General features: G+C 39.2%; 1 protein-coding gene across 1 annotated transcript; it reads right to left on the bottom strand.

Annotated features, from left to right (window-relative positions):
- Nucleotides 1-1,298: 1,298 nt before the first annotated feature.
- Nucleotides 1,299-8,156, bottom strand: LOC134142285 (ropporin-1-like). Its single transcript, XM_062579162.1, has 5 exons — nt 8,041-8,156; nt 7,017-7,134; nt 6,072-6,233; nt 2,386-2,561; nt 1,299-1,365 (listed from the first exon to the last, which is right to left on the bottom strand). Exons 1-5 carry the CDS (start codon nt 8,154-8,156, stop codon nt 1,299-1,301), a joined length of 639 nt encoding a protein of 212 aa, XP_062435146.1.
- Nucleotides 8,157-23,616: the final 15,460 nt, after the last annotated feature.

Below are 23,616 nucleotides of genomic sequence, written 5' to 3'. Positions count from 1 at the left end.
GTATCTGTAACAAAGTTTTTATTAAGAATGGCATTAATGTCAAGGATATGGATTCAATTGTAACCACAGGATCAGAGTATAGATTATGCACAGATTTGCCATGTCTGTGCGTTAGGGGTTTTTAATTACCCCCTTTCCCCTGGGAGGCTTCTTGGCAGGTTTAGGGGTAAATAGCAAAGACAAGAAGTACACTGAACTACATCATCCTTTACTGATGTGAAAAATAAATTCCTGCTAATTGCCTTGAACATTTAGGGGACTCCTCTTTAGATGATTTCTAGGAGAGAATGCTGGTCCAAGATGCCATGTATGCAGTATTGCCAGAATTGATTCTGATGCTCTGTTAAAAGGTTCAGTAAGTAATTTTGATTGAGTAGCTTTAATGTTAGATACTTTCTGAGGAAGGAAGTATACATGAATTCCATTCGGGAGGGAGAAATTACCTTGTATCTCCATCTTTTTAGGAGAGAAAGGATTGCTTATTGGTTGCAGTGCTAACTGGGGACTTGAGGTACTTGAACCAAAGTCATTTAGGACAAATCACTGATGGATAAGTCCATAAAGCAGCCTTAGATTCAGAAGTGTAAAACTTAACTTTTTCAAAGTCTTCTGCAGAGTGGAATCCCCAGTTAGGTACCAGATTCATTATGCAATACGTGGAGGGAAGTGGATGCTGCAAAGTGGGAAATGTAGAAGCCTCCATAGCAGAAAATCCTGTCAGCTGGCCAAAAGATGATTTTTAATGATAATGCATAACTGCTCATTGAAGAAACTACACAGAGCTGTCACAAATGCAGTATGAAAGGGATGCACGTCCTGGGCTCTTTTTTTTGAGGAGAGCATACACACAGTCCTTGGGAAGAAGGTACTGAGAGAAAAAGTGTTCAATATATATGGCTTTATGATATGTTTTGATATAGCTCTGCTGCCAGGTAAATGACCTAGTAACTTGACTGAAGAATTTTTCTCATTCTCTCTGTCAGATGAATTTCATATAAAGTATGACAGTTTGTGCAGAAGACAAGGACTGCCACTAACATTAACACAACAGTAATAGCATTGGAATATCATTTTACATAAAAATTACGACACGCTCTGAACAATGATTCAGGAAAATGTTCTGTTTCACCAAAGGTTTCTCTTAATTCACACATACACCTTTTGGTTGACTTGACCACATTTATTCACAGAGACAAAAAAAAAAAAAAAAAGACATTGAGAACTCTGCTGGTAATGGGGTTATCTGTGGTATGTGTTTCTTCATCTTTTATCATTGGAGTCTTGGAAAAGTTGTGCAGCTATTCCAGCCTGACCCGAGGGTTCTGTGTAAAGTCATTCACTTTAATTAAGCCATCTGGTCCAATGCTGTATGAAAAATAAAATTTATACCTGTTAATTAATTAAAATTACAATATAATGTATTATAAGATAATACTGATTATAAGTTTCCCCACTTTGATTGGATTTTTTTCTCCTAAAATCTATTGAAATAGCTCTTCAAGTTTTGTTCTTTGGTCCTGTTCCAACACTTGATGGGATACATTGATATTGTGGAAGGAAGAGGTTTGGACCTTGTGCAGTCTTCATCATGACTTTTCTCTAGACACATTCTGTATGTAGAATAGGCTCTTCATCTCCTCATTCATATCCATAAACACCTTCATCTTTCCAAAACAATTAAACTCTAACTAAACTAACCAACTAAAATTATAAGATGTTTTAAAAATACTATCCTGTAGTAGCATTTAATTGTAAAGATTGTTCAACATCCAAAATGTGTCTCTTCTTTTCTTTTGTATCGTATTTCTTCAGCATCTGACTTTTAGAAGACTATAAACATTTGCACTGACTACACTACCAGTTTTCTAAAGACTAAACTAAGCTACCTGGCACAAGGATTTATGATGTGTGTAGTACAGTGAGAACACAATTGCGAATGAATGTGTTGCATAATAAATCGAAGAAACAATGCTCTCTAGCATCAAATTGAGAAGGTGTTATTTATAGTGTAGAGTTTTGAATCAGGGACATTGTGAAGCATCTTTGGTGCTGTAAGATAAACAACTGTGATTACTCTTTATCCTTTCAGACTTTATTAATGTCCTATAATTACTTCTTACTCCTTGGATTTAGCCATTTTTTATGCTTTTTTCACTTCGCTATTTTTACTTTATATCAGTTATTATGTAGTTAGTATTACTATTAGTAATATTAAAATAGCGACAATATTAGATATTACTTAGTTATTAATAGTAATATTATCATTATTATATATTATTTTGCATCTTGAACCTTCTTCACTTATCTCCTGCCATATTTATCCATCCTTCTACATTTTCATAGCTAAAGTATAGCAACATTCCAAAAATGAATGATCATACTTACATTTCCTGTTCAATGTAATTTAGCATTCGGCTAACATGGGATGCTGAAATCTCTCCATCCATTTCAGCGATGTAAGTATAGAGAAACTGGAAAGTGCTAAAAGGAATACGTGGGGGTCCATCGTCATGATCACCAGATAAAACCTCACATATGATTTTCAGTGTTTTTGCGATAGTCTATTGGAGAAGAGAACAAACAACAGAAAAGCTTCAGTTTGGCATTGTTTGTGAAGAGCCCAGTAGCCAACCCCATTTGGTGTGGAAATAATGCCAAAGGCAATAAAAATGTGATAGCAAAAGTGACATAAATCGAAAGTGTAATGATGTCAGCAATATCCTGAATAGATGAAGGGGACTTCTTGGATTTCTGTGATTTATGTCAAACTTGATTTTATGTTGTATCTGAATAATTAGTTTATGTGAAGATACAAGGACTACATTGTTGTTAGTGAGGAAGATAACACAATATTTTTACAAATACTGTCATTAGTATGAATATGTGATGGATGTTACTATTCATCTTGTTTTAAATAACATGTTCCTTTTCAGAGGGAGGCTAAAGAGCTTCCAACCTTGTCTATCTTGGACAAGGGCGAAAGTTTAGATATTCCCCTTAAAAGTCACTGAGCTTTTAAAGCTCACCTTTTTTTCCCTGCTATCTGATTTCTAAGTATGGATAGTAATTTTGACCAAGATTGGCATAAAATCTTGGCCCACTCTGGGTCTGCTGGTTCTAACATGGAGCCTCTCATGATAAGGAGAAGATTTAGGACTTTGCCAGTTCTCAATCTTTTCATGACTGGCTGCTCCAGGAAGGAAGTCGTTGGCTGTGTATCTTAAATCTGTACGCTTAATGTCTCAGTAGTATGTATGGTTGTGCAGCATTTTTCAGACTCTTTGCATGGGTATGTAATTCAAGCTACAACTTACCACAAAATTCGGTGGTGCTGAAAACCTGAGGTATAATTCACAAAATTACATTTTCATTAGAGTCAAATAAATCAGAAATAGAATTAAAAAAATGTAGGCTTGGAAGAAAACTTCAGTTTGGAATTTATCTAAGGTAAAAATGCTAACAGATATATCTTGCAGAAACGACTCAGCTATTCATTAGGGAAAAAAACATAAAATGCAATAATATCCACGCAGTGATGATGATGATTCCAAGCGGAATGTGACAGCTTCTATTTATGTATAACCTTACAGAAAAAGGGGGATTAAGAGCAATGGATATATAGTTCATAACCTACAGAAAACTGATACTTATTTTGTCAAAGACAAGTTTAAGGGATATTGTGATTACAGTGAAAATACTGTTAGAAAAAGCAGAAGTTTAGTAGCAGGCTTTTCAATTTGATAGATAAAGATGAGGTGATAAAGCTGGAAAGTATGGAATGGCATACAAGCCATAAATTTCTTCATCCCAATATGTAAATAGAATGGCAAAATCAAAAGAAGTTAGCTTTGGCTTTTCTGTCCTTATTTATGTAAATATCATATGTAAAGCACATTAAATGCTCTTCATCTTAAGAAGTTCTCACATGGCCAGTATCATAAAGATATCAAATTATGTCTTGTAGGAAGCATAAAGATTCACAATGTTTTGAGCTTTATGAGCTGATGACAATTTAAATAATAATCCAGATTTTTCAGCAAACTGGTACAATATTGCATGAAGTACTTGTGTATGACTTTTGAATCCCACAAGATGGTGCCATCTGATTACATAATACTAAGCTGTACACTTGTTAAACCCCCCCCAAATGACTGATCATTTCCTTAAGATAAATCAATGCACAACTTTTTTTTTTTTTTTTTTTTAAGTAAAATTAGGAAAAGGCTGCTGTCATTTCATAGAATCTTTGTCAAAATTTGTCTTTACAGGCAATTCTGCTAATAGATACTATGTTTTATTAGTGAAGGTCTATGTATGAGAACAGTAATGTTTTACAAGTATTTTACTAAAACTGCATTACACTATTTTTTTTTGTTGCTCACCTTCTTTAATATCTTCTTTGACATCAAAATGATTTTTACAAGCGCATAGCCTATTTCCACAGCACATAAGTTTAATAGCACAACTAGAATCTGATGGCTTTAGCATAAGTACAGACTGGATGAACAGATGATTTTCTATAAACATTTCTCATTTTCATGACAAGTTTTAAAAGGAGCAGAAGTAACAGAAGAACAACAGTAAATGCAATCTCTAAAGAGACTTGACTAATTAGAGTGGTTTTCTGAAATTCCCATGAGGCAGGCATTGGAACTAATGCTGGCAGAAATAGTTTAGAAGACAAGAATCAAGGAAGTCTTTCCTGGCAAGATTAAATCTTGTAAATCTTGTTTTAGAAGTAGACACATAGATGAATAAATTACAATGTCTGAGAGACCTTTAAAATAATCTACTGTTTCTGCAAACAGCCCATAGAGCTTCGTCCATTAATATCTGCTTTAAGCTTTAACTTTTGTGTGAGTTGTAACAGATCATTCAGGATTTTATCTTTTATTCCTAAGTTCACTGATCATTACCCCTGTGCATGCTTACATCCACAGGCTGATCTCATCTGAATTAAAGCTTTTAACTATAAAATGAAGTTGGTTATACCAATATAATAAAGGTGCCATTGCTAGTGCTCTGCTGATCCTTCAAATAGCCTCATGTACAAATTAAGGAACTGTGCATACCCAGTATAAAAACATTTTCATGATATCTGCAGGTGAATCAGTCACATCAATACATCTGATTGTATCATCTCAGTAACTTGGTTATCTTCCACTGCTAATAGAAAATCTCAAGTCCATTTTCCTTTAAAAAATGGCTAGGAGAATCAAAGAAGCAATGATTATAAGTCCTGAAAGAAGTATCTAGGTACTGTTCTGACCCCACAGAGAAGTCTGTGACTGTATTTGCTAGATTGTTGGCACTAACTGATAGCTTTTTACATTCCGATTTCTAGAGTTTACAAGAGAGACTGCAACCTATTTACCATAGGGCATGACTACCAATTGCCATTAGACCCAAATGCTCTACCTCCCCTTTGTTTTTTATAGTCAGAAAAACATAAACTGAAAGCATGTGTTGTGGCACCAAGCTTCTCTAGTGTTCTTGGATTTCTTTGACAGACATTGCCAGAATATTAGGTAGTGATGAAAACTTGTTTCCCTTGATGCGAGAAGTTTGCTATAGTCATACAAATTATCTATATAAAATCAGAGTGAGTGAGGAACAGCAAGACAGAGCGAGGATGCTTCAGTCATATCTGCTGAATGATACTGGAGACAGAGAAACTCTTTTGTTCTAGCCCTCACAGCTATGGCATAGCACTGCAGAAATGTCTTTGTGAAACCATTAGATGAAGCCTCTGTCACTCTCTCTAGCTGCCTTCCCCTTTGTTTAATCTGTTGCAAATTGTCTGGAAGGAGAAAAGCTTGCAAAGAGCATACTATGAATATTCTGGCTCCCTTGATCCCTGAAAGAGTACAGTTAAAGTAATTCCCTTATTCCTAAAAGAGATTTCCTCCTGACTTAAAAAAAAAAAAAAAAAAAAAAAAAAGCTGTGTTAGTCAATGATACAGTTAAAATGCATAATTACTTGATCTTCTATTTCAACCCAAACGTTCACTCAAAATCACTGTATAAAAAAATATTCATCCAGGAAAATGTAAAAATACAAAGGAACTTACCACTCCAATTGGACTACATGCCAGGGCTAAAAACTTCAACCACTCGATTTCTTCAGTAAAATGCCCAACATTCATTACACTCGTGAATAAGTCTTTTGGGAGATTCAGTGACTTCCACATGTGAGCCAGTTCATCTGCACTGATTATGAGTCTCCCTCCCACCTGAAAATAAATGTAAATAAAAATGAATCACAGGAAAATGAATGCCATTTTGTCTTCATTTGCAATAAGACTTTTTTTTGCTTTTGTTTAATCCAAAATGAGCCCCAGCATTCTTGAATGGGGCTTAACCTAGGCTTTTGCTTTTGAAGTAAACTGTTATAATTGGGGCCTAGACTGAAAGGGAGCGTCAGTGATACCAGAGACTAATTGGGTGCCTGAAGCTCATGTTTTGCTGGTATAGCTAAGATAGATTATGGGAAAATTAATCCGTAAAGAAAATAAGGGGGGAAAAAAGTGGAAGCAAATAATGATTACAGGTTATATAAATTCAGGTAAAATTAACAGTGTGAGTACAGAAAATAATTATTTCTGCAGCACCTGGGAGAATGTTAATTTTACAGAAGTGTGGCCTGACTGTAATTTTAAATTTTTATTGGACATTTAATCATGCAAATTCTCCCTTTGACTACAGCAGTATGACTTGTGTGAGCAAGTGATCTGAGTATGAAAACTATGAATAGTCAGGGCCAAAGGAAGCACAGCTGAAGAAATAATCTACTTTCTGCTGTATGGATACAGCTAATACATTGGTATTTTCCATATATGTTACATTTATATTAGCTGAATAAAATATTTATAGGCACAAAGCTGTAAGCAGGCTATCCAAACTGAAAATGTTGTCACCATAACAATATTACTGGAATACTAAAAATAATAAAGTCTCTGTATATGTAAGTTATCAATCTGTTTTTTGGCCCTGTAACCAAGAAAGATGTTTCTTACTCTTTGATGTAGGACTTTTAAGAGCTCTGGTGTGAGGTCTTTCCATTTTGACCAAGGTCCCCTTTCTTGTCCTTGTTTTACTGGAGGAATATCACCACGGGCCACAGCAGTAAAGTAACTAGATGAAAAGATAAAGAGGAGCTTGCTTTCTAAATGTCTTTAGTCAAAGCAGATCTTTTAACACAGATATTCAAGCAAGTTACATTTACTAGACAGAAGGTGATTGGTTTTCTATGTCTAGTGTATCTGTTAATTGTTTAAATTTTAAATAGCACTGTTTTGTTCTATGCTGTCAATGGACTTCATTATTCATGATGAAACTGGATTTTGGATAGTGCCTTCAGCACCTGATTCAGCACATACTGTAATCACTATGGAGTCTTTGCATTGACTCTAGAGAGCTTTATTTCAGGATAGAGTGCTCTTAACTTCAGAGACTGCCACAGGAATGTGGATTCATTGTACTATATCTATTTACCCTGTTTCTCCATACAGTTTTTACACTCTAATCTGGGACTCTGTACCTGGATTGTTATCAGTGTGCAATTTAGCTGCATTAAAGTTAGTTCTGATATATCTGAACAGACTGTAGTCAGGGCAGTTGCGCAGTGTAGACCTACTCTAAACTTAGCTGAAAGCTTGTTCTTGTGAGTTTAAACTCAGATCATACTTACAGAGATCTCAACCAGTCTTTGACCAGACTGAACTACTTAAATACAGATATCTATCTCCACTAACTCTTCACTCACACTGAGAAAGATGTAAAATAAGAGGCTGCCTACTACAAATACAAGTCAATATTTTGCTTTTATCATCTGCCACTTCATGTATGTGCAGTTGTTGTACAGGGCTGGTAGGTTACTATTACTAGAAGCTCAGTCCCCAGGCAGGGTAAAGCAAGGTGACTCTGTTAATGTCAAGGGACAGAACACTGAAGTTACCAAGATTTCTATGGTTACAGGCACAAATCATTTGTGTCCAAGAATAACTGGTATTTTGTTAAGAAAAAAGAAAGCTAACATACTCTGCAGACCATTGTAGCAAATCTGGAGGCTGGGTTTGGATAGCAGCTTTTGCATATTGCTTTAGCACTTCTCGCAGTTTTGAAAGACTGCATGTTTGTTTATTTGTACACGACATAATTACAGCACCTACAAGGAAAAAAATAATACTTTTAAACATCTTTTGCCTATAATGAAATAAATAAAAAGCTCATCATATAGCTCAGTACTCTCCTACTGAAAAAAACTATAAATCCAAAGCCCTACAAACTTAAATGGAAACTTCCACTTCCATTGGGACACATGGAATCAAATCTTAAATAAGCTGAATTCCAAAGGAAATACAAGTGTCATTCACTAAGGAAGAACTTGTGAAAACAGCTAACTTTTTTCTTGCAGAAGTTTTACTTCTCAGTGCTAGTGGTAGCTGATATAGGCTCAATCAATTATAATTTATGGTAAAGCCATTGCTTTAGCATTCAAATGATAAATAAGACATAAGGAGAAAGAGGAAAAATATACACTCATTATATTATGTATAAGAACAACAAATCAAATTTCCATGTAATGTGGAGAAATCTAATTCTTCTTGCGAAATGAAGTTAGAAGCAGTTAGATTCCTAGTGAATTTTATACAAGAACATTTACCAATCATTACAACACGATTGCTGGGACCTCTAAACAACAGTGCAGTTTTGACTTTCCATCAGGCATGCTTCCCTGCAAACTAGTGCTTAATTATCCTAAAGACGTCTGTTAAACAACGAGAAAATGTAGCGTCCCTTTATAGCCTCCTTTGAAAATCAAAGAGAAGACAATAATGTCAGCAAGCACAAAAGGCTCCTAGAAGTCACAAGGCTATAAATTATCCAGAGGTTGGAAGGAAACAGTCAAAATAGATAAACTATTCCACTGATTCTTGTGAGTTAGGGCTGAAAGCACATAATGATTGTGCCCCTGCCAGTAACCAATAGACCTGCTAATGTCTATACCCTATTGATGACAGCAAAATAACTGGAAGTGCCTCTTATAGGTAAAGATATAATTACTAGTGATGTTTATACTGTGCAGACATCTTGGAGATGTAGCAGGCTGCAGTAAATTGAGAATGGGGAAAAGGGTTTGGACAATCTAGTTGACCCTGTGTGATGAGAAGACACCTCCAAAGGGTGGGAGAAGCAGTGATGTACTAGAGGGTCCCTGTGAGGATGTCTCAGGAACCCCATGGAGGGATTGTCTGTTCACGTGACCTGTTGCAGGAAGGTTGGGTCCTGTGCAGCAGCTTCTACCTGAGCCAGACAGCAGCCTAGGATGTTTGCACCCCAAGCCTCGGTTAGCTTAGGAGAGAGCTGACTGAAAAGCAGAAGGGAAGAAAGAAGTAAAGAAAAGCTAAAGAGGAAAAGGAAATGAAAGAGAAAGCTGAAAGCAAATAGTACATTATTTCAGAATTCTAGTAGGGCCTACCAAAACTGATTTCCAGAGCTTGTTGCTTTTCATATGAAAAGTTAAACTGATCTAATACCGAACTGCAAGGAAAGGATGGTGTGAGGTGGTATCACATGGTAGTGATAGGTGGGACCTCATCTTCCTTTCCTTTGTTCCTTTTACCCCCCCAAATCCAGTTCTAAAGAAGAATCAGGAGCCTCAGTGGTTGATGAATTCAGGAAGCAAGTATCAGTCTTTCATCAACACTAAAGTGAGCGTACTGTCTAGCTTTTGTTTCAACTGACTACAAAGAATCTGAGAACAAAGTGTTAGAAGGCAAGACTAGAGGGTCATCTGGTCTCTCCTGCCCAGAAGCTGGATCAGTGATGTCTTTGCCCATGCAAACAGGAGTTTGTCTAACCTGCTCTTGAAGACCTCTAGACTTTCTATGTGTAGGCTTTCTGACATTCCGCCTGTCATTGCCCTGACACCGTCAGTAGGCCCTCACAGCCCTGTCCAGCTTCTGAGGCTTCTCCCAAACGCCTTGCCCATGACTCAGGACCACGTTTAAGCTCAGCCCAAGGCTGCCAGTTCCTGCAGCTGAAGCAATGCCAGTCTACCGCCCTGCCCGGCCTGGCCACGGCCCTGCTGATTGAGACCCGGACCACAGGCTGACTGCCTGGCTTGACCTCAAACCTATTTTGTCACTATGGACCTGCCTAGTGACCATGAGGCTGTGTCTGACCTCGGTTATCCTCACCAGGCCTGATCTGGGCTTGCAGATTGACTTCCTGGCTTGGCCTCAGACTTGCCTCACTACTACAAACTTGCCCGATGGACCCTTGATTGGACGTGGCTGGGTTTGCTCAGGGGTAATGGGATGTGGCTGATGAGGCCCTGGGACTGCTGATGATCCCTCTGTGGAATCACACCCAAGTCCCTGTCCCTTAGAGAGAAGTGGTCCTTACATCTCCCTGAGCATTTAGTGCTTCTGTGCGAGAGAGTTCGTCTTGCTCTCTAGCTTATATCTGCATTGCTGCATTTTGAACTGACCATTTTATTTTCTGTTCTCCATTAACTTGGAGAGCATCTCTTCCCTTACTTCTCTGCATTAATGTTTTAAAGATTTGAGAACTATTACCATGTCACCTTTGGTACTCTCTGTTCTATAGTAAACAACCTGAAATTGCTCAATCCTGCCTTGCATGTTGTGTTTCACAAAATTTTAGTTACTCTCATCTGGAGTTTTCAATTGATCCACATCCTTCTTGAAATATGATGCCCAAAACTGGACAGAACACACTAGCTGAGACCTTGCCAATGCTAAGAATAGCAGAAGAATTATTTTATCTGGCTATAAATGATACTCCTGATTATAAACGATGGACCTGTATTTCACAATAGCCCTCAAATATTCTTCTGCAAAGCTATGAGCTGTCTAGTTATTCCTTACATTGTATAGGTTGTTGCTGATTCCTGACTTGCACAGAATCTTACACATTCATTTTTGAATATCTTTTTTGCATGAGGTTTCTCTAAGTTGTTGAAATATGTTAAGAGAATTTTTAATTCAGATTTTATCCCTCAGTTCCTTGGACATAGTCTAGCTGGAAAAGAATCCTCTTCCTTAATCAGCCCACATGTAGCTGGCTCTACTCACTTTTTATGTCAAGTATTTTCCCTTCCTTTTTTGAATCAGTAAAATAATTAACAACATAGACATTTCAATTACCATTTTGATTCAGTATTAATACCATATTGTGATAAATAAAGTTTATCATCAGAGCAATTTGTAAAGAAAACTGAGTATATTACGCCTGATAGATCACTTAGTTTCTCCAGTTTTGGGCTGTTAGTACAGAGGATTGGCTTCAGAACTTTTTAAAAACCTGATAATGGGGTGATGGAGAAACAGGTTCATAACCAACCTTGTAATTGTTTATGCATACATTCGTATGTAATTTTATCATATTATTATTCAACACTAATCTTGTCAAGAAATGCATCAAGCAAATAGGATGAAACACATCTTTAGCATTCTCCTGAATAAGTGTTCTAATACTTCTTCAAAAATACGAAATTAGTCCAGCATATATCTGCCAAAAACTTGAGAAATCTCCTACCAGTGAAAACATTCCAGTATCTTTGGCCTGTGAAAGTTATGAGCATTGCTTAATTGGATTTTTTTTTTATCTTCTTCATGAATTATATATAACATGGGCCTGATGCTACCATTTCTGTTTAAACCAGAGTCTTAGCTGGGCCAGATATGCAACTGGTGCTAAATCAGCACCATTTCATTTACCCTAGCTTGGAAGCTGGCCTATATTTCCAGTTTAGTCACTGGGAACTCTCTGAATCAGATCTTCTCAGAAGTCTGTCTATTTTTTTACTTGTCTCTGACCTTATCCTAAAGCATTTGGAATAATTAGAAGCTTACTATTTACTTAATAGTAGCTTCTGATTACTTTTTCTGCTCAGATAATACTGCAGAAAATGTATCACTATCTGTTGTAGCTCCTTGAAATGAGACAGGAGGAAACTGAACATAAGCAAGTCTCAGATATGTCTTCTTAGTCCTGAACTACATTAAAGGATGCAAGTAATAATTTGAAGAAAAAAGGTTGTCTTCATCTTAAATTATTCAGTAGGCGTAAAGAGCATTAAATCCTCAATAGGATCACCTTCACCTTAATTATCTTGTGTGCGAAAAAAATTGATTTGAAGAAATCTCTAGTCACAGAAAATCATGTATTCTCTAAAGTAGGATTCTTCTAGCCTCTGTTTTGTATGATGGGGAGCCATGCTTCACCTTTTATATTCTAGCTCCAATACAATCTTTACTTTGAATGTCTACTTTCTACCCTTTAGTTCATTTGCATTATTTCTCAACTAAAATTCTCAAGCCGTTGTTTTTACTTCCACTTATGGAGCAGGCATTTTAAACCTTTAGTGATATCCTTGTCATCTTATTTCCTTAAATTACAAAATCTTCCTCAGGATTTATGCCATATTGCTTTCATAGGGGGAGAAAGGGAGGAAAGATTGTCTACAAATCACTAGCTTGAATTTTGCCCAACCTGGCACTGAGAGTGACTGAAGATTTTCCAATCTGAAAGCTGTTTGTTGTCTTATGGGAAACGAATTTAGTGATCTCACTCTACTTTCTAGTGACTATGTAGCCTGATTTATGACTCCCACAGCAGAGATGGCTGGAAGCATAAAGACTTGAAGACAGATTTCCTTTTTCTAATATGAGTCATCTCCTCAGATTACTGCTGAGGGACATTGCTTGCTTAGGCCAGGGAAGCTTGGACTCTTGCTGTCTGTGCCTTTCCATATGGAGAAACAAATAGGAGAATTATATAGGAGAACTTCTCTAAGGTAACTGCTATATTCTATGTCCGTCTATGACAACTTAATTGCTCATATTGTCTTTCAGCTCAGACCCGTTGTAGCATTTGTTGTGTCATGGAATGTACTGTCTTGTGAGCTCTGCAAGTGCTTCCTCAGGTGGACAAGGGCCTGCTTCTCAGAGCTAAGGTGACCTGACAGCCTGGTTGTGAAGAGATGGTCCTGAAATATAGAGGCTGTCCTTGCTTTTGAGTGAAACCTATATTTTTTTTTTCTATTGGACTTCTGTCAAGATGCTGGATTTTCTCCTTTTCTTTCTCTTAGGTGTGATTTACGGAGCTGTAATTTATTCTCAGCTTCATATAAGGAGAAGCAGTGGTCTCAGTCTTAGCATTCATGTCAGGTCACATGAAAGAAAACTGGTGACCTAAAATAAGCTGTTTCCTTGCCTATCTCCCTCTGAAGCTGTCCTCTGCACTCACATCTCTAATCCTCATTCTGATTCCAATAGCTCTTTGTCTCTTTTATGTGCCAAAAGGGCCAGCCCTTTTGTTTTGATGGACTTATCCTTACAGGGCTCAATGCTGGTTTCTTGCTTCTGGTCCCATCTGGTCTCCTCTTCTTGCATCTGTGATCTATGTTACCATGTCCTGAGCTTAGTATCAGATAGGCCTTTCAATCTAGGCTTTAAAAAGACTGACTTCTGAATGTGCTTGAATTACTATTAGGTAGCTTAGGCTCAAAATGCAGGCTCTGCATTTTTTAAAGCTTTGCAGATCCTGATATTAAAAAAAATGTCTTAATGCTTTTAACAAAATAGTCAGGAAGGCAGATCTGATTTTAATATTTTGTTTGGTGTTTGGATGATGTTTCTGCATGAGAACCAGAGGATGAAACTGAAAATACCTATTTACAGTCTTGAAACTATTTCATCTGCTTTTGCTATTCAATAGGATTAACAATAAAACAAATGAAAACAATTGTTGATGTAATGTTCTACCAACTGATCAGTAACAGACAAAAATGGATTTGGAAAGCGTTAACTCAAAAACAGTCAAAGAAAAACAGTGTTGGAGATGAATTCCTACTGCATGGAATGCTAATCAAATTGGTTGATGAACAAATGATGCCAAAAAATTACATTAACTTCCAAAAGATTTATAAATCACAATGGAAAACAATAAAAACTGACCTCCGATGGCTTGAGCTCCTCCAGGCATCGAACACCTATATTCCTACACCTGAAAAATTCCCACCAGTGTATCTCATTACTACCTGTAGTCTTTGCTCTGTTTAATGGAAGTTTGCCAGTATATGTCTGAGAATTCCCACATTCCTGTTATTGAGCTGATTAACTCCTTTTCTTGGACTGTTCCTCCCAGTTCAGGTTCTATTCTTGTTTCACTTCAAAATGGTTAGCAAATTTTCATCCTGAAATACTTCCCTGGATTCTTAAATATATACTTCCCCACTTAACTGTTCTGCAGCAGATAATTCCCTCCATTGTATGACCAGCTTCCACACAAAGAAGTGTTTTGCCCCATCCCTTCGTAACTTCCACCTTACCAGCACCTGGTCCGCTGTGGTCCGCTGTGTACCATTGTTCCTCCTCCATGCTCATCCTCACTTCGGTTGTCTCCCTCCTGACCTGCTTGCCCACCCGCTGTTTCTCTCTCCCCGTTTCCAAGTTCTTCCCCGTTTTCCACCTTTACCAGAGGCCGAGGTTCTCCCTGGGGAACTTGGCTGGTCTTCGGGTGAGGACCGTCAGACCTGGCTCTACGAGCAGCTCTGTGTCCCTGGCATCTCAGCTTCAGTCTGCGGACATGCAGGGCCACACTTCTCATTCCCTACGTCCCTGGGTGTCCTGGCAACCACAGTCCACATCACAAGTGTCCTGATGCCATCAGCTGTGTTTCACCCTAAAGAGGGGGGAGGATGGGGAGCTTGGATGGATCACAGGTGTCTCCAAGGAGAGGTTGTTTGCAGTAGTGCTGGAGATCAGCAAAGATGGGTGGGCATATTGAAATAGTGTTGTGACTGTGGGGGTAGATGAGGAAGAGAGGAATCCTCCAGTAGAAGAAGTGGCAGATACACCAGAGGGCTGTGCTGCTATTCAGAGGGACCTTGACAGGCTGGAGAGATGTGCAGAGGGGAACATCATGAAGTTCAATAAAGGGAAGTGCGGAGTCCTGCTTCTAGGGAGGAATAACCCCATGCAAAAGTACAGGCTGGGGGCTGAGCTGCTGAAAAGTAGCTCTAGGAAGAATGACCTGGGAGTCCTGGTGGACAACAAACTGACCATGAACCAGCAATGTGCCCCCGAGATCAAGAAGGCCAATGGCATCCTAGGTTGCATTAGGAAGGGTGCTGCCAGCGGGTTGATGGAGGTAATCCTCCCCTTCTGCTCAGCCCTGATGAGGCCACATCTCCAGTTCTAGTTTCCCCAGTACTCTGCTGGAGCGAGTCCAGCCATGGGCTACTAAGATGGCGAAGGAACTGCAGCATCTCTAGTATGAGGAAAGGCTGAGAGAGCTGGGCTTGTTTAGCCTGGAGAAGAGAAGACTTAGGGGGAATCTTATCAATGTGTATAAGTATCCGAAGGAAGGGTGTAAAGAGGATGGGGCCAGACTCTTTTCAGTGATGCCCAGAGACAGGACAAGAGGCAACAGGCACAAGCTGAAATGCAGAAAGTTCTGTCTGAATGTGAGGAAAAACTTCTTTACTGTGAGGGTGACTGATTTACTGGAACAGGTTGCCCAGAGAGGCTGTGAAGTCACCATCCTTGGAGATATTCAAAAGCTGTCTGGACACAGTCCGGGGCAACGTGCTCTAGCTGACCCTGCTTGAGCAAGACAGTTGGACCAGATGATCTCCAGAGTCCCTTCCAACCTCAACCATTCTGTGTTTCTATAAAGAGATGTGGTTTTAAACTCATATATGAGTGCTTGGGGAACAGATAGGATAATCATGAAGTGGAATGGTCCAAATTGCTAAAGGAAGGAGTTGATTGAGAAAAAGGTACTGTTTGTCCGCAGCCTCTAATAAGGAATGTCTAAGTCTAGGAACTGGGGTATGTAAATGTAGTGGGGTGACAGTATGCTACATGCAGTTGTCACATGACTTCTGAACAGATTTATACACACAGGGCAGTTTAGAGTGGCCCTCAGTTCAGGGAACAGTGTGTCTGGGAGATGAGCACTCCACCAGGGTAAAGAGAGACTGGGAAAAAAAACCCAAGAACAGTCTGCAAGCTTATTTCTCAGCAAACACAGAGACGTGTGTGTGCCAGTCTGAGGGGACAACAGTGTGGTGTAATGTGAAGGCCTAACTGGAGTATTAGCTTCTATAATTATATATTTAAATTAGTTCCTGTTTTATTTTAAAATACATATCCTAATCTTTGTGTATGCCCCAAACCCCCTGTTTGAAAACGTGATTCAGGTGGAATTATTTTAGGCAGGCAGCCTAAAAGCAATACCTCCTGGGATCATCTAAACTCTGAAATGCAAAAGCTTTCCAAGGGAAGACAGGGTCAGGGTAAGGTCTGGTTCCTCCTATTCATTTAGCCTGCGATGATGTGTAATCTTAGCCCAAAACCGACGAACAAGTATACTGTAAGTAATTCCTATGGATGGCATATAGCCTTTGTAATTGCTTGAATGCTTCAATCAAGAATTTTCAAATGAAAGACACCAAAAGGGTGAAGAGTTAGTGTCAAGAAGTACAGTACGTACCTCCAGAATTATGTACTGTTATTATGTACCATCAGTTATAGATAAAGACTAAACTAGAGGTCTGGCAAAAGACAGTGAATGTGGAAAATAATAATATTGTACTACAATGAAAAAGGGATAATGCAGTAACTTGAACAGAAATCCGACAGAAATTGTACATTTTGGTAATTAATGCAGTAAAAAATCTCTAAAAAAATCTAAAAAAAAAAAAAAAAATCTAAAAAAATCTCTAAAGCTTTTATAGCAGAATATTATCATTTCTGCAACCTTCCTTTAAGTGTTTGGGAGACTGGTGCCTTACGTTCAGGTGACAGAAACTGGCAATATCTGTTTTTGTGGCTTTAATCTACAAATTAAATAGAAATGGTTATTTTACTTGTATAGACAATGTTTTTTTCTCTTCCTGATGCCTTTGTTTGAAGTTGTGTCTTGACATATCTTCAAAGGCCAGTGAGTCCCAGGGAGATAACATGCCATGTATGGAAGTGTACGGAAGTGATACAACATGAATGTACATCTCTCCTCTTTCAAACAGATCTACTCTTTCATAGATATAAGAAGCTAAATAATGATACCAAATTGTATTTCACCAAAGTGTACTGATTATCTGCATATAGCTAACTGAAGAATGTGCCAGACTCATTGCAGAAGATTCTTGGTGGTGTGGATTCTTGGTGCATGCAGATATACGCTCTCACAGGGTACTTTTTCAAGTTGCGTTTAGACTTTGTATGTCCCAGTGAGATTTATTGCTAACCAGTTAGCATTAATAGTAATAATTTGCCTTTTCTATTGATGTTAGAGCAGGCTTTTGTACTTGAATGTGGTGGGAATAGTATCCTATTAGGCCTCTTAGTTACTTAATTTTTTGTAGGAAAACCTGTGGGAGGAACCCAAAAGAGTGAGCAAGTGACTCCTCTCTGAACTGCTTCTGCTTACTCCTTTGGGAAGATTGGTGTAATACTTCTCCTTCCCCCTGCACAGAAGAAGCAGGGAATCCTCTCTCTACCACTTATAAACAGTGTGCAAGAGGCGCTGGCCTCTACATCACGGGCACTCTGTTCTCTTCGGGTTGGTGACAGCATTGCTTAAATAACAGGGCGTAGAGGCTGATATAAATTGAAAACAGAAGATAGGTTTTATCTTCTGTGTAGGCTCCCCTGGGACCAGGGAAATGAACAGCTGTCTCCAGGCTTCCACCCCTTCCTTCAGGAATCTCAGAGAGTCATCTGAGAGTCATTGGAAAATACAAGGTTAATGTTGCCTTGGCTGAATATACATATTTCCTAATATCTAGATATACATATTTGTTGTTAAATGTACTGCTATTTAAGCTGGTTTTAATAGGCAGATAATTTTAAATCATGTTTTGTGTGCCCTGATAAAGCAGAATATTGTGACAAAAACCTTCCTGTTTCATTCTGTTTTCCCTTTAAGACATTTTCTGATATAGCATTTGCAACAGAGTTAAAAACAGCAATAATCTATAAGTATTGGGCAAACTGTCAGGGAAGTTTAATAGTGTTCATGTCACTACTGAGAGGCTGTAAATGCGTTAGAACATCGGCACAGTAACTTTTTTCTGCTGATTGCTAAATATGGAAACAAAGTTCAGCTGTTTATGGAGAATAAATTAATCAGTCCAAGAAACTGCCAATAGGGATACTTATTCCTTGAGAATATTCTATTAAATGTTTTTTTTTGTGGTTTGATCAAACAATCTGCATAATTTTTGCTACCTTTTGCATTTATATTTTATTCTTGGTCATAATTGCTCATTATGCAGAATGGTTCATAAACCTGATTTGATAGTGATGTGTTTAATTCATTTACAGGGAAACCTGAATTCTTGATGTAACATAGCACACCAATATTATGATATAAACAAAAGATTAATAATGATGAGCAGGGCAAAGTGTGCAAAGGAGCCGTCCATCAGAAGATATGCTGCTGTGTGCTAACCACATTACCGCTAATAGAAATTAAGTAGGCAGTATGTTGCTATGGACATGCATGCATGCTGTTAATCTTGTGAAGACTGTGCTTGGGCTGCTTCCTCCCCCAATTTGCTGCTAGTGGTCTAACCTTCTTTAATCCATTTTCTGACAAGAAGGTGAGCAGAGAAAAAGGGCTAATGACTCCTTCATGTCCTTCAACAAAATAAAAACAAACCACCCTGCAGTAGAAGCATGTTGTGTTTGTGTCCTGTCTTTCAGGAAGCGCACACAGTCTGTGAGAGATATGGGAGAAAGACAGTGAAGAGGAGCTTGCTATTTTTATCTCACCTTAAATAGGGGAAGACTTGAATACTTATTATTTCCCTACTTGTAGCCATAGCTGAGAGAAACAACAGCCTTGCATGCATATATTGTCTGCTCTCTGACCTTAGCTGGGTACAAGCTCTATCTAGGTGGAGGGTATTGAATACTGAATACATTTCTGAAACTCACATGTTGCCTATCTTTATTCGAAGGATACATCTTTCAGCAAGCCTGGCAAGTCTAAATCAATTATTTAGTGTAAATTCCCTGCTTAGTCTTCTTTTTGCCATGCAGTTTGACAGTCCAAGGAGAGCAAAGTTCACTAGAACTTCTCCTCCAGGCTGCAGACGTTTCCTTGCCCAACTTGCAGGTGGAAGTGGTGCCGACAGGAATGGAACATGGGGACGGCTGAGGCACAGTGTGCTCTGACTGACCCCAAATGGCCCACGAGCCCTTATAGCTGCCTGTGAAACACTGGGCTCTAAACGGCACTTTGCAGGACAGGACAAAATGACATTTATGTCTTGGTTTCTGGTTTATCTCGTCTCAGCACCCATAGGCTTACCTGAGTGGCAGAGGGAGCTATCCTTTATTTTATCACTGTTCATTTGGATCCAGTCAGTCTTTCTTCCTCTCCAGCTCTCGTGAAAACTCTGTGCTTCTATGAGAAACAGGTAATAAAGCAGCCAGAGTGACTATTTCACTCTATCCCCTCTCTCTGAATCAGCTGGCATCCAGCAGAGAAGCTGCTGTGCCCGTGTAGCCAGGAAGGACACTGGCTCTGGCTGCCTTGATTTTACTCTGTGGCTGTATCCAAGTTAGCAGAAGTGAAGACAGAAGAGTTACTGTGAGAGAGGTTCCTAGCTACAGTGATATGACTGATCCTATTGAAAGCTTCTATGTTTTCAATTCATCATCAAATAGAAAGAGTTTTTCTTAAGGCGAATTGGCACCGCACGGACTACAAACCAGCAGCAAGGTGAAGGTGTAGCACCTCTGTTTTGCAAGTGTGCGAAGGCACATGTTTGCTTCCTGACTCTGGGATCAATGACTAGAGATCATTAAGAAAAAGAGAAAAAATATTCAGTAGATGAACTGTGAAGAAAAGATGACATTCAGCATCTTCACACCAGTCCTGTGCAGCCACCTCACATCCGCTGCTGCACTCCTGCCCTCTAGGGAGTCCTCACCCCCTCTTAGCTGTACACCCTCTACAGAAGGGAGTTCACTGCAGTGTCCTTGTCTTCCTGGTATCTATACACCAGAACATTTTCTGCTGAAGAGTCTGGGTCATGGGTCCACTTCTTGCTGGAGAAGGTGTTACACTGCAGAGTTACAGAATTATACGGGTGCTGGGAGAGCACATGCCTGTGAGAGATTTCACTTCGAGGACATCCATGGACTATATTATCCCCTCACTGGAGTCCACAGAGAAATCTCTGCTGCTGAAATCTCTACTTTTTCTTCTTAAGACTGCTTGGCAAATCTTCTTAAGACTGGTTAGCAGTGTTAGGGAATAGCACAAACCAGACAGCAGTGGAGGCTTCACAGCCCCTGGTACTTACAACTGGTAGGAACACTACCATGCGCCCACAGAAGGTGAATATACACCTGCCTACAAATTCCTGCCGTGTGTCCAGGTGGTGTCAGTCCTTATGTGTTTGCTCTGGTTCCTCCCATGCACAGTCCTCGTCCTCTTGCTGCAACTCACATCAGGAGATCGTTATTTACCGACCATATTATAGTAGGACCAAGGGAATGCTGATCCTGCAGTGTCAGAAGCTCAGTAAGTTCAACAGAGAAGGCCCTAATGTTACAAGTAACACAGATCTATCTGCCTTTTCTCTTTCACACAATTTTAAGCCATTAAAGCCATTTCATGTTTTCCACGGGTTAAGAGCAAAAATGAAAAATTACTTTGCTGTGGTTGTTGTGCAATAACTTACTAAATCACAGCAATTTAGCTATATCATATATAACAATAAGAACAATAAGAACTAGCCAGCAAAACTTCCACTCCTTTAAAAAAAAAGGCTGTTTTAACTGTTGCTGAGTGCACATTCTTTCTGGGACCAATCTCTGGACTTCAGAGGCATGATATGAGCCAGAGAGTCTGTGGAGGTGGTGCTCAGTGGGGAGCGTGAGGCCTTTAGACCCACTAAGGCTATGCCTCTATACAGCCCAGCAACCGAAGGCTTCTGCAAGACCTCAGTAAGGCTTCCCAGCAAGTTGGAGGTGCTGTTGCCGCTATTTAGAGGAACCTGATGGAAACCAAGATGTGTGTCTAGTGTTTCTGAGACTTCGTGTGGGTCTCATGAGCTCCAAGTGTGCAACCAGAAACCTGCCGAAGGGTTGGATCTTAGCTTGCTGCCTCGCATGGAGACCTTGCTGTGATGTGCTCCTTGAAACCAGCACAGCAAAACTGCTGCGCTGAGCCAGGAACCTCACGCAGGAGCATGTCTTGATGCAATTCCAGCAAGTTAGAGGTTACACAGAGGTAAAACTGAGGAGGGGAGGATGGAAACAGGGCTGCATTTTCTTTGCTAAGATTTTCTTTGCTAAGAAAAAACTCACCTTGTTCTGACTTCGATAAAGTTGGCTTACCTGGTCTAGGTGATTTCTTGTGTTTTAGCTAGGCAAACTGGGAGTGGCTAGGTAGCCCACAACATCAAATCTATGAGCCAAGTGTGTGGCTCACCCATGCGTGCACTGCATGAGGAGGGCCACCGAGGTATGCTAAATTCCTTGATCTTGTTATTGCCCTTTTCTCCAACACGAGAAGGACGTGGTCAGTGTCCTACCCATCAACAGAAAACTGTCAGCTTTGATAACCATCTCCCCTTTCAGTCTGCTTTAATTGTTCTAGGGATTGTTATTGAGCAGAGACTAGAGAGCTACAAAAAGCGGTAGGTAACAAAAGGTGGAGAAGCTGCATGTACCTGTGTGTTTCCACACACATAATTTTAGCTAATCATGCTGCAAAAAAAAATCTAAAGTAGCTAAATTTTTCTTTTGCTTTTAACTCATTGTATCCTTAGCCTGTAATTGGAACTCAGATAATGCTGCATCAGTATAATGTGAAATTGAAAACCTCAACAACTCAATTTTAATAGAATCCATACTGAAAATCAGAAAATGAAATTAAAGATGACATTTTTTTTGGCTTCTAGGCTCTCTCAGACACTAGGAAAAACTGTATGTTTTTAGCTGAAGAGAAGAGAAACTGGGAAGCCAGAGCACAGAGATGAAGAAAGATGAAAGCATCTGAGAAAGAAGAGGAGGAGGTGAGTGAGGGAAAATGGGGTGGAGGAGGTATGAAAGGGTCAGGTGGCTTACTAAGAAGGCGAAAAAAAAAAGGATCAAAGGGGAGAAAGCCAAGTACTAGAAGAAAGAATTATAATTTTGAGCAGCTGGGGAGAAGACTAGAATAGAGGAGTCCTAATGGTGCACAGTTGGAAAGGGAAAGTGAAAAGAACTAAATCAAAAAAATGATAGTAAAACAGAACTTGTGGGGGAAACAGCAGAGAAAAGCAAACCAAAGTGGCTGTTAAATGGAGGAGCATGCTGCCATTTATATCAAGGGATTGTGGCAGTGAAAGCATAAAAACAGTAAAAGCTTTGCCTTCAGCTGTTCTGTGAGAGGTGCTGGAAATCCTTTCACAGCAGCACGAAGAGCAATAGCTCTTTTCTCGCTGCTCTGTTCACTTGAGGGTCTCCAGTGAACTGATCCAAAGCAATTAGCACAGCCAACTGGTTTAGCATCCTCTGAATACCAGTCTGCCAGACCTCTTTTTGTCTAAAATACAATAGGTAGGCATCATTTCTTTCAAACCTCCAAGTTACAAAGCACAAAATGCGTGAGAAATTGCTGGTAAATATGACACTACTTTGAAGAACTTGGGCCCAAGCTGACTGATGATCTTTAGATCATCAGGTAATAGACTGAAAGAGACTTAGAATGAGTTTTCTCATTTTATGAGAGTCGTGTTTTTTTAAATGAGCTCTGTTCATTAAATCGTAATTACTAATGAGAACCAGCCTGTTCTCAGTGAACTGAATGACAATATTAATAGTTGCAGTTTTAGTGCCATTAATGTAAATGGCAGGAGACCACCCATTAACTGTCCCCTACCCTCAGCATTTTGCCTACTAACAGGGGAAAAATGTAAGAGATGGTGTATAAGTGGAGAAACACTGAAAACAGCTTCACTTGCTAAATACTGAGATTTTGATGGAATAAATCATCTGGCATGCAGTCTGCAGAAAGAACTCAGAGGCAGTAAAAGAAATGTCAGTGGTATTGTTAAATTTTGAACCAGATCCTTTAGCATCTCCACAGGACTCTCTTCTATGAGTGTGACTGAGTTTGGAACATAACCCAGTATGATGAAATGTCAGAAAAATGGGCTTCATGGGAAACCTAGATGCTTGAGATACTTAAAACTGATTAAAGCCAAAAAAAACTGGTGGAGAATCATGCATCCTGAAAGGACAATGAAAATAACAGTCTAACTCCTTATACTGCTAAAAACTCTCATATTATTCTGATGGTGAAAATGGACAGTAAAATGGGAAGATTTTTACATGCATGTGCAGTAGGTGATACTCCCCTCCAGTGATGACTCTAATGAGTTTTAGCTGGTGTGCATTTCAGCAGTATTTTGTAGTGGACTTGTACATGTGTGTGCACACATGTAACACAAAGGAAGTTGAACAATATTGTGCAAAACAAGAATAATATTGGTTGGTCATTATCAGAAAAAGATTAACCAGACGAAAATACTTAACTGATATACATTGTCAGACTTCAAAAAATGGCCATTGC

This window comes from Rhea pennata, chromosome 6, assembly GCF_028389875.1.
Source record: "Rhea pennata isolate bPtePen1 chromosome 6, bPtePen1.pri, whole genome shotgun sequence".
In the NCBI taxonomy this organism is placed as follows: Eukaryota; Metazoa; Chordata; class Aves; order Rheiformes; family Rheidae; genus Rhea; species Rhea pennata.
Note: the sequence above shows the minus strand (reverse complement) of the source record. Positions and strands in the feature narration are given on the sequence as shown.

What these genes read in the sequence shown, in the direction of transcription:
- LOC134142285 (XM_062579162.1), bottom strand. Translation starts at nt 8,156, where the DNA reads ATGTCGTGTACAAATAAACAAACATGCAGTCTTTCAAAACTGCGAGAA. An exon ending in CATGTAGTCCAATTGGAGTG is followed by an intron (nt 2,562 to 6,071) that starts GTAAGTTCCTTT and finishes CTTCTCCAATAG; the next exon opens with ACTATCGCAAAAACACTGAA. An exon ending in AATTACATTGAACAGGAAAT is followed by an intron (nt 1,366 to 2,385) that starts GTAAGTATGATC and finishes TTTTTCATACAG; the next exon opens with CATTGGACCAGATGGCTTAA.